The sequence below is a fragment of the Tachypleus tridentatus genome, chromosome 2, assembly GCF_004210375.1.
Source record: "Tachypleus tridentatus isolate NWPU-2018 chromosome 2, ASM421037v1, whole genome shotgun sequence".
In the NCBI taxonomy this organism is placed as follows: Eukaryota; Metazoa; Arthropoda; class Merostomata; order Xiphosura; family Limulidae; genus Tachypleus; species Tachypleus tridentatus.
Genome location: NC_134826.1, coordinates 91391110 through 91403257, shown reverse-complemented (window position 1 = coordinate 91403257; position 12148 = coordinate 91391110). Strand labels below are relative to the sequence as shown.

The following is a 12148-nucleotide window of genomic DNA, read 5'->3' as shown; positions in this document are numbered from 1 at the left end:
AAGAGTTACTTCAAAAGAAACTTTACATTGTGTATTAGAGATATTTGGAGCTACATCCAAAAGGATACCTTGATTAAATATATTGCAACAACATCTGAAAGACTATTTGCAGTTATTAAAGCAAAAAGTGGACACAAAAATATTAATTGTTTGCTGAACTCAAGCACTTCTAATGAGTTTCTATTCTACTAAATATGAAAATTAATAAAATTTTGATGTTTAGCTATAATTTACCTTCCATTGTTCTTTAAAAGTAGCCTGAAATCTAATTTTTGATTTTGTTTTGACACCTTTGCACAGTACTGTTTATGCAGTAAGAGAGATTACATAACTTACGTGATCCTCTGAAGACTGAAAACATGTTATAAAAATTAAGTGTTTCTTGGGTGTGCCACACTTTGGAGAGCAGTATTTTCCATTTCTTACATACTGAAAATCAAAAATCACATTTTGAAATATATGAAATAATGTATACTGTATAGTAACTTGGATTATACAAAAATAAAATTTACCATGTTCGAACTTTATTGCAAAATCAGAGAAAAGCCATTATTCAAATTTAACTGTTGTTTTTAAAGTGGTTATATATATATTTTTTTTTACATAGATAGAATTCTAAATATCCAGAGTAAATTTTACAACTTTCACAACTCAGATAGTTAAAAGAGTAAAGATAAAACTAAACTTACAATCATACCATACAGGAATTGTATTATACCATAATGTTCAGTTCTTCACACAAAAATATTTGCACATATCACAAAATAACATCTACTTACAAAGGAAATTAAATTGAGAAAAAAGATTACATGAACAAACAATAACAATATATACATATGTACGTTTCTTGTCACCTTTATTATAACAGCATACTTTGTTTGTTGGATTTCTCACAAAGCTAATGAAGGCTACCTGCACTAGCTGTCTCTAATTTTGCTGTGATAGACTAACAGGAATGTAGGCAGTTATTTTTTTCACACCAAATAGTGAAATTTTGCCATCACTCTTATAATGTACTCAGAGTAAAGCTTGATTTCTTTTGTGGCAAAGGGATACAAATTCCACAGCTTTCAAACCACTGGTCTACCTTGACTATATTGTATGTTATATAACAAAACAGAAATACATTTTGTCTATTTGGTCTCAGCCAATGTAATATTTTTCCTACTTTTTTCATACTTCCTCACCCTGAATTTCAACACAAGGCAAATGCTCTATCAACTTGTCTGAAAGGTTAGCCCCCTTGCTCTTGCTAATACTATTCAAAATACACTTCCCCTTCACAAACAAGACCTATAGCTGAGTGTCAACATATTTTTTTAACAACATACTTCCTGGCCTTGGATTTGAACTGAACACCTCTCACACACTAAGTAAGAGTGAGCTTAAAAGCAATCCTTTTTAATATTGCTATCTAGTATCCTAGTAAATCATATTTTAACAATACGAGCTACTACACCAATTTCCATGCAAACACCCTTTACTATTTTTCTTGGTACATATATATATTTCAATTAAAGGTATTCTAATTGAAGAATTTATATTGTTCACCTATTTCGAATCTTATTCTGTCCTGAATCTCCAAGTAAGAGAAGATCATTAAGAGGATATCATCATTAAGATCATTGATGTTCTCACACAAGACAGGTACAGTTTTAGGGAAAGATTCTTTTATAGGCAGGCTGTCTTCATGTTCTTCAGAACTCTGTGTAATTTAGATATATGAAAATAATCAAAAACTTTGTATAAGATGGATTTAATGTTAAATCTGTATGATGCTACATATTCTAAGCTTAACATTTAAAATCAAAACAACTTTTTTTCCATTCTGGTAAAAATGATATTAAAATTGTATATATACATATATTTAATCAAAATTCTCAATCACAGCTGATTTTGAAATGATAATCTTTTACTCACACAAAAACGTTTTATCCTCAGTGTGAAAATCTACAATATCATCATGATTTTCACCTAAAAATGTCATGAAATTAGCAGGATTATTAACTGCGGATGTTTTGCTCAACAAAAAATGAAAAAGCATAAGATAAAGAATGACGTTAATTCTGGCAAAAAGAAAGTTAAACACTCTGTTTTGAAACTTAAAGCTGGTTTCAGCATTCACTTAGTAATTATTAGCAATGTCTACAATTAAGTTCTATATCTTGATCTTATTAAACAATACCTGAAAGGTATTAGTGTTCAACAATCATGTAAATTTCTATCCCATTCCACTCAAAACTTTGGAATAAACCTACTAAAGAGAAAATTTAGCAAAGAATTTTGATTCTTATCTATACAACAAACTTTCATATATTATATTTGTTGGAGATTAATGCAACCTCCTCTTTAACCATAAGCTCACAAGCTATTAACTAATAACATTTTTTTTTCATATGTAATTTCAGACTATGACACTTTTATTACACTGACAAAGGTTTTGTCATTATTGTTTGTTTGTTTTCAAATTTTTAATGCACAATACAAAATTATACATCAAGCTGTCTTTTACATTTCAATGCATATCAATATTGTATTTATCAAAACTTTAACTGGCTTCTTTTCATGTTTCTGATAAAACCCCACTTGAAAAATTCATGTCTGACATTTTCCATCTTATTTAAAGTAGGATATTAAACTTCTTTAAAGGAGTAGATTGGCTGGTTGGCTGGTGTTTAACAGTGCAAAGAAACAGAACAATCTGCATCAAAGAGTTGGTAAAAGAGTAAACCACCTTTATATAAAAAAAAGGAATTGTTTAATTTCATTTTGGAAGTAAAACAATTCTCTTAAAACATTAAAATGGTAAAGAAAACAATAAAAGCATGGCAACAAATATATAAAGTAAACAAAATAATAATAGGATTTGCTAAAATATTGGATTTCTGTTTTGTTTTACTGCATTTTTTAGTGTTGTTGTTGAAATCCCCCCCCAAAAAAGTAAAACCTAAATAGAATTAAAAAGGCCAATGGTCTGTAAAAAGCTAAATAGAAAGTGTCAACATCACTAATGACACCATCTAAAGTCAATGGTAAATTCTGAGTGTAAGCATGTCTAAAATGGTGCTGCAGCCCCTGGTCATAACAACAGCATAATAATAAAATATGGGCTACTGTGTCACGAGTGTTACAAAGGAAACACAACTGCGCATCAGCATCAGATTAAAAAAAAAACAGTAGGTTAAAAGGCTGTGACCAATATACAGCCTCATCAGGACAACTTCTCATTATGATCCCTGATGAAACTAGATGGCCAAAGAGCATTAAGTTTGATCTAGAAAAGTTTGTTGGAATGTTCTTCACCCAAGCTGACTGCCAACTGGCACAAAGCCAAGCCTCGATCATAGGATTGTAGTCCATATATGGAACAGACCTGGCCATAATGGTATTGGAGCAAAAACTGATACAAAGAGACGGCAAAGAAATTGTTCTGGGTGGTTAAAATGTCAAGTAGAACAATGTGACAAATTATGTGTTGTGATTCCAGGGCCTGTAGACAGCTAAGAAAGTCTGTGTAAACAGTATAGTCAAAGTACTGGTTAGCCACTGCATGATCCAAGACAAGACATATTGCATACAATTCAGCACTGAACACAGAAAGTGTAACGAGGCAGTCTGTACATAAACTCCAAGCATTGACAAACCATGGCATAGCCCACAGAGGCACTTGGCTTTGAGCCATCCATATAAATGGCTATGAAGGGATGGTTCAAGAGATGTTCAGCAAAGAGAAGGTGGTGTTTCCAGTCTGGAGTATCCTCCTTCTTCAGGTTAATCAGAGATAAGATCACGCTTGAGAAAAGTAACACACTATGGAGGAACAAGCTAGCAAGACTAGACTCAGAAATCTCACCCAATGCCAAACCCAAGTTGGTTGTACATCCACATATGGAGTCCAAAAGGTGAAATAATGAACCACCTTATATATGTAAAAACAGCTTGTTTGGGTTGAAAATTTTTTTGTAGAAGAACGAATAACGTTTCGACCTTCTTTGGTCATCGTCAGGTTTTTTTGTGAACCTGACGATGACCGCAAAAGGTCAAAATGTTGTTCGCTCCTCTACATAAAAAATTTTCTCAATCCAAACGAGCCGTTTTTATGTATATATTTTTTTCTACAAGTAGGTTTTCTCATCATCACTGATTAATGAACCACCTTTTACTGAATAAAACAGTCCACTGAGGGTGGGAAACACAATCTCAGGTTGGGTGCTGTGGCAAAGAAAGTAGTTTAACAGTATACTTCAAAGATATTGAGTTGGTTTATGGGACTCAGTGTACAAACTCTGGACCAGCAAAGTGTGGAATGCCCACCTGCAGAGCTGCAGCCCCTGATTGTGAAAAGAGTCCAGCATTATAAGTGCCAAATGCCTGGCTGAACCTTCTAGTCGAGTTTTTGATCTTATGAGGGTACAATTAACCTGTAGCATAGAACATCAATTGGTTCCCCAAGAGTTGAAAGAGAGGATATAGAGAATGTTTGATATCACGGTACACCTGAAATGAAGCTGCTTGATGTGTAGAATAAACATCAGTTTGCAATCAGAAACAAGTCCCAAGAACTTCATTTCTGGCACCAAGGGAAGAATATCACCATTGAACCAAAGTACGGGATAAGGACACAATCCCCACTTGTGATAAAACTGCATGCAAACAGTTTTTGAAGAAAAACCAAAACCATGTGTAACTGTCCAAATCACAAGATATTGAAGGTAGTCTGAAGCTGTAATTCATTGAATCTCATGTGTAACAACTGACAAAATGTGGAAGTCATCAACTTATAGACCATTAGCAACAGTCAGAGGAAGCTGATGAGTGATAACATCAATCTTAATACTGAAAAGTGTGACACTCAATACATGGCCCTAAGGGACTCCAAATTCCTGAGGAAACAAATGAAAAAGTGAACAACCCACATGGACCTCTGATTAACTACTGAATAAACAATTTTGAATAAAAATTGGCAAATGGTCACACGACCTGCAGGAGTAGAAATCACGTAAAATTCTATGCTTCTATGTCATGTCCTTCTGAATGGCTTCCCCAATTGATGTTTCAAGCCACATCATGTGGCCTATTTTAGAGTGTTGTCATCCAAACTCACACCGAGAAGCTTGTTTGACTCTAAGAACCAAAAGAGATGAGCATTGACCATCCTCTCCATGACTTTACACAGACAGCTCATCAAAGCAATAGGCTGATAGTTTTTTGGAATCTTGGGATTCTTCCCAGGCTTAGAAAAGGGTAGTACAATAGCTTAGAGCCAAACATCAGGAAAGACATTCTCCTGTTAAATCTAGTTGAAAATAACCAGAATGATAGATAGTGAGGCAGGATATAAATGACACAGCATCTCATAATGAATTTTGTCAGGTCAGACTGATATACCACCAGACAAATGAAAAGATATCTACAATTTCATCATGGTGAATTGCCAGTTGCAGTCAGAGAGACTCACCTCCTGAAAGTGGTGATCTCTCTGCTCAAATCTTGGTGGTCAAGAAGGCTGAGGCAGAGGCAGAAGAGCTGGACAGGTAAGAAAAACTCTTATCAAGGGGGGATAGTAATGTGGAAAATCTGTCAACTTTCTGGCCATCAGAGAGCAAGACTGAAAGGAGCTGGGAGATGTACAACCCACTGACCTTCTGAATCTTGTCCTACACAACTTTGGAGTAGGAGGAACTAGAGATGCTGGAGGTGAACTTAATCCAAGATTCCTTCTAGCTTTGATGCCTGACCTACCAAGCATGAGCACAGGCCTGCAGATAAATGACATGGTTAAAAAGAGAGGGATATTGTAGGAAGGGTTTTAAAATATCTGAATTCTGAGAAAATACTTAAACATATGCACTTGTCTTACATACAGCTTAAAAACGTAAGAAATAATTTAACAGATACTCAAAATTTTTGAAAGGGCATACAGACTACATGTTATTATCTGATCTTTTACTATTAAAATTAATAATTTTAGTGTCCCAGGCTTGACTTATTATTAAACAGATTTATTTTTCTCAAGAATTATTAACTTCTACAGTATTTCGTCTGATAATAAAATATGTTGATTATTTTGAAACTTACGAGTTTTTATTGGTTTATACAAAAGTGATGTGTTTCTACTGAGTTAGCTGATGTCTTTCAGTTCTTACTAAATATTTAAAATGGCCTTGATGGACCAAAAAGCCTTATGTTACATCAGTAGTTCTAATTTTTTAAACCTTTTATTTAATTTTATGAATGACTGTTTATGCAAATTTTCTATAAACTTTTAACTCCATGTGCATAGGTTGAGATCAAAGTGCATGTCATAACTTCGTGACTTTTGACAAAATAGCATTCAAAGTGGTATCTTGTATTTGTATCTTTCATCAACTACATGATTTACCCTACATTGCTAATTTAGCAATAGTTTATGGAAAAGGAGAGTAAACACCAAATACAATATAAGGGGATATTGAAATAATTGTAAATGTGCATTTCAGGGGTTTCAGAAGTTATGCAAGTGCAATAAATATGCAAACTGTGCAATGTACAAAGCATTTTTATTCTTTTTGTGAACATCACCTTGCACTCCAACTTGGCAGAATTTAAATAAGGCACTGTCAGTTTACAGACATATCTTGAGTACAGATACTTTTGTAACACAGTGTACTGTACATTTTACTAAATGCTTGCCACATTTCATGTAGATACAGTTAGTACATGCAACATTATTGCCAATATTCCTCCTATAATACTAGGTTGGTATAATGGCCCAACTCTGTGCATATCCAGTTAAGCTTTAAAAGACTTCGTTAATAGAATCAGGAAAGAAAAAAAATATTGATAACTTCAATATAATTGTAAATGTTTCATTTTTAAAATAACATGAAATATTTTATATTTTTAGTTGAAACACTGAATCCTCACAACTCAATTCACAACTAAATTTATTCCATTTTCCTGATTCCTTAGTGTCCAATGAATTCATGTGATAGTTTAAGAATTACTTCTTGTGACAGGTTTTTTCTTGCTTCCTTGTATAATTTTGCAGTCCTTTTTTCTTCAGCAGGAAACACACGAAGATCTCTGAAATAAAAATCATTAGCATGAAAAATAAAATAAAACTGAATACAGGAACAGAATACTTTATATACATTTTATTTTATTGGAACAGATTTTTAATCCATGACAGTTTTTGAAACAGTCTCAAACTAGGTATTAAACATGTGTAACAACGAGACCTGAATCATGATTAACCCTTTTGCAAAGGCTCAGTATGTATATACTTTGGCAAATTAAGTATTTATACTAAAGAGTTGTTTGTGAATATATCCACTCTGATTTGTTACTAGTCCAAGTTTATGATTAATTTAACTATTCTCTGTCCCATAAATATCAAATATCATTTGTGTAATCTCTAAATTCTCCTAAATACATTTAAAATATTTGTTTCAGTGAAATTTTATTTTATGTGCTATTTTCTTTACCCTAACTCTATACAGGGTCAGTAAATTACCATAAAAAATTAGGAAATAAATATAAATTATGCATTTTACATTCCAGAATGACAACAAATAATAGCATAAAAATGCAAATGTTTTGTCTGCAGAGCTTAAATCTCATAACATTATAGATTTACATATATTTATTATATTGAGCTTCCATCCATGCCTGGCTAACATTACAGAAGTAGCAATGACACAATACATGTGCACTCATGTTACCATATACAATGTGACCTGTCTTATCTGTGCATCAGTGGACTGGTATTTTGTAAAACTCAGTCAGAATTCAGTTATAATACATTATTACTATTCGCAAACAAGTTTTAAACTTAGTTTTATTAATATATAGAACAGTTAATCAAGAAATATGTTAATCAATTATCTCTTCTGGGCTTTGTACTCATTTGTTGCTTGCAGCAGGTTGTAAAGCCACATCAAATTTTTGATATGGAAGATGTGAAACAAAATAACATCTGTTAGGTTTTTTTTATACATATACATTTTTGAAATAACAAACATTCATGAGTTACTACTATATCAATTCCATATAATTCCATTACAATTTATCAAGCTTTGTAAGTAAGCTGTACTTGAGTCTAAAAAAATATGAAATTTCAAGCTCACTATGATCTTACAATACTGGTAGGTATCTAGTAAAAAATGTAGTTTATCACCTGAATACTTCAAAAGAGACTGAGAAAGCCGCCAAGAGGATATTATAAGCTTTTGACAAAATATTCACTCAAAGACAGATGTAGGTGTACATAAGCAAGTGTTTCTATAAATGGAAAATAGTGGGCAGGGCCACTGTGTTTGATTCAGTATAAGTAGCAAGATCTCAGCACAAAGAAAAGAGAGGAAGTTCTTATTTTGTATTCTTATTAATGCACTGATAAATATGAGATCATAATTCACAAGGAAGTATGAACTTTGTATGATATTTGACATCATACACATCTAATACAAACCAATGCTGTATTCAACATAACATGTGACACAAAAATAAATAGTTACAATTTTTTAATATTTAATTTTAAAAACTTAAATTAAATAATGTATAACACTAAACTTGAATTATCTACAATTTGATATCAAACTTACTGAAAACATTCATATAATAGGAATTCAATAAAATTTTGAATGAAGTCAACAAATGGAATGACATGGCATTTGACTTGTGGCCTGTGTAGATAGGGTTAACAAAAAAAAGTATCTACAGTAAAGGCAAGCATCTATGTTTTTAAGTTTTATTACTTTTTTTTGATATACAAGTAACTTTCAAATTACAAGTAAAGAAGAAAGTACAGTAAAACCTGTCTAAGGTGCAATTGCATGGGACCAAGTAAAATTTCTGGCTTAGACATAGTGAACATGCATTTCCTTAATTACATATAATCATTGAGCAGAACATTATACTTGCTTGACTCAAGGGAAGTAAAACATTTGTGAATAAAATTATTATACTGTTTACGCTATATTTATTAGAATAAGAACAAAAACAGGCATTCAAAATATACACAAGTACACAAAACCTTAATCAAATTTATTTGAAGAAAGTGTCCAATTTCAACTGTTTCGTTTTTTAATGGGCTTTCTCATGCAGTTAAAAGAGAACACCAGTTCTACAGCCTTTTTATGAAGTTCATTTTCCCCCTTCATTTTTGCATACAATTTTATAGCATTAATATAACTTAACACTTGTGATGAAGTAGGAATTTCTATTTCCTCACTATCTTTTCCATTTTGTTCATCTTCTGAATCTCTCACACTGTTACCATCTTGTGATTCTATTATAAATTTTAAATCAAATTCATCAGTTTCTGTTAAAACATACTTGTCAATGTTCACAAAACTTTCCAAGTTCACAGAATCATCTGCATCAATCTTCTCAATCACAGTTTGGATTTCACTAGAATAGTCATAACAAACAACTTCTCCACAATTTCTGCCATTATCAAGAATAAATCCACAATTTCAAAAGCACTTTATTACGCATTCATCTTTTATGCATTTGATTGAATGACTTAAAAATGCAACTGCATCTAACACGTAAGTTTTCATATTTATTTCAGATGCTCTCTTACAGTGTCCATATTTGCAATAATATGCTGAAACATCAATTTTCTGGATTTCACTTTTATACAATGTATAATTCCATTATCTAGTGGCTGTAGAACTGATGTTGTACATGGAGATAGAAAGACTAAATGAACATTTGAATGTTGAACTTTTGGGTGACAAGTTACATCATCTAGGAAAAGTAGGATATTCCTATTTTCTTGTTCCATTCTTTTGTTTAATTTGTTCAAAAATTCCTCGAATATAGCACTTGTCATCCACACTTTATTATTCGCTTTTCATTCCACAGGAAGTTGATTCTTCCTTAAATTTTTGAAACAGCACAGATTTTCACTTTTACCTATTACCCATGATAAAGTTTAAAATTAGGGAAGATAGGAATTTATTTTTTTCATGAGAATTATCTAAAGAGTAGAATTTTGTACTTAAAAGATAAATATATTTCTCCAAATCATGAATCTAATTTAACTGCAAAAATAATGATGGCAGAAAAAAGAACAAATATATTTAACCAATACTTACTGTAACAAAATGCCTGAGAATTTATTAGTATTTAAACAAATTATTAATTGAACAAGTATTAATATTTAAAGAAATTATTAATTCAATAAAAAATTAATATTTAATCAAAAACATTTTTTATGCCTTACTCAGGTTCTAACCTAACTTGTTGATAGATGAGGTCAGTGAAAGAAAGTTATCTGTCCATTTTACACAGGTTCCACCATTTAGATGGCTCTTTGTAAGAGAAATATTAAGACCATGCTGCAAAATTTTGATATTTCTGGCTTGTACAGATTTTTGCCCTATGCAGTTTCCAGCTTAGACAGGTTTTATTGTATATGCCACAAAATATTCAAAAATGGAAATAAAAGTATACACCTGGGGAAGATATCTGAATGAATAAAAAAAACTGTTTTGTTTATCCTGTTAATAAACCCAATGAATATGGAACACCTACCTACAGTCAAGATGCAATTGTTCTAGTGAAGCATTTTTTGCCCTTACTGCTTCTTCTGGTTTTGAAAATGTGATGAAACCATAACTAAAGAAGAGTACATAATGTTGGATATCACCTGATTTTTTACAACTTTTATAAATATCTAGTTTTTTGGGTTTTTTTATTACAGAGATTGTTTTGCATTTTCAGCTCAGTATACAAATTTAGAACTAACCTTTATCTCCTAATCTGGCAGGACCTATGGGTTTTTACTGGGTTTACATGTAAAAATATCAATAATATTGAAGATACCCAACTTATGAAATGATACATTCTAAACTTTATAACTGAGCATGCAAGATAAATGAATACACTCATAATTCACATAACTGGGTAGATTTTTAGTTTTGACTGATGTAGCTACTTGCTCTGAGTAAAACTTATAAATAAGCAAATTATTATCTAATTGTTTACAAATCAATCACCATAGTTCTACCACTGAAAGACAATAATCAGACTTAAAGAGTAAAATAATTTGACTGAATGATTGTTTGGAATTAAGCACAAAGCTACACAATGGGGTATCTTTGCTCTTCCCACCAGGGGTATAGAAACCCAGTTTCTAGCTATATAAGTCTGCAGATACACTGCTGTGCCACTGAAGGGTAAAATAATTTGAAACAACCACCGCAAACATCTAAATATATGATTTTTAGTGTAGCTATTTTCTGTACAAATTCAATTATCTTGCACTAAAATATTTTCACTTTAGTACTACTTACACTGTAATAAATAACCAGTTGTCATTATGTAACAAAATATTTATGAGGAACTTAAGATTGCAGACTTCGTTTATATTTTTATAAAACATTTTGCTGTTTAAAAACATTTTCCTTAAGAAATATTTACATTTAAAATTTCTATTACTTTACCTCACCTAAATGAGAAATTCTCTTTTAGGCATTAAAACCCAAACTGAAATACCAAATTTAAAATGCATCTAAGATAAATAACCTAGTTTCACACTTTTATAAATTTCTCATTTATGCACAAAAAAAAAAAATCATGAAAACAACATTATAGGAAAAATGATTAACAATAACATCAAATCAAGAGTAAGTTGTACAAAACATTTCCATAAATTTTCAATAAAATAAATGATTTAATAATAAACTAAATTTTTAAAATATTGTTGTATACAAGTTCCAAAACATATACAAATATACTGTAACTGAATAATTTTAACAACAATATGTAAAAAGAAAACTTGCACAGAAATTTTTTAACACAGGCATCTCCTCTGTTCAGAGTCATTATAAAGAGTGATGTCTATCACATACTAAAAAAAAAAATCAATATTTATCTGCCTTAGGTAAAACTTGTACAAAATGTATCATGCAATGACATGTAATGATTACAATTTACTGCTTCCACATCTGACAAAAACTGACCCAATTATGACTGACTGACCACATCAGCAGCAGAAACTCCACAGTTAATAACAATACTTGTTGTCTAACTGATGAATCTACTAGTTAAGCCTTCTTTTTCTTCATCCATCATTTCATCTACTTTTGAGACAATAGCCTAATAGATTTTTAAAAGATAATTCAAAGCCTTGCTGACTTGAACTCTGCTACTCTTC

General features: G+C 31.5%; 1 protein-coding gene across 6 annotated transcripts in view; it reads right to left on the bottom strand.

Moving 5' to 3' along the window:
* LOC143244514 (putative RNA-binding protein EEED8.10) overlaps window positions 1–12148 on the bottom strand; it is an 80533-nt gene that overhangs the window by 57083 nt on the left and 11302 nt on the right. For 5 of the 6 annotated variants that reach the window (XM_076489339.1, XM_076489343.1, XM_076489342.1 and 2 more), the window contains exons 3-6: window positions 10525–10608; window positions 6987–7065; window positions 1552–1705; window positions 337–429 (exon numbers count right to left, since the gene is read on the bottom strand). In XM_076489339.1, the coding sequence (XP_076345454.1) occupies window positions 337–429; window positions 1552–1705; window positions 6987–7065; window positions 10525–10608 (410 nt within the window). The remainder of the gene's footprint in view (window positions 1–336; window positions 430–1551; window positions 1706–6986; window positions 7066–10524; window positions 10609–12148) is intronic. The other variant, XM_076489341.1, reaches the window with a different exon arrangement.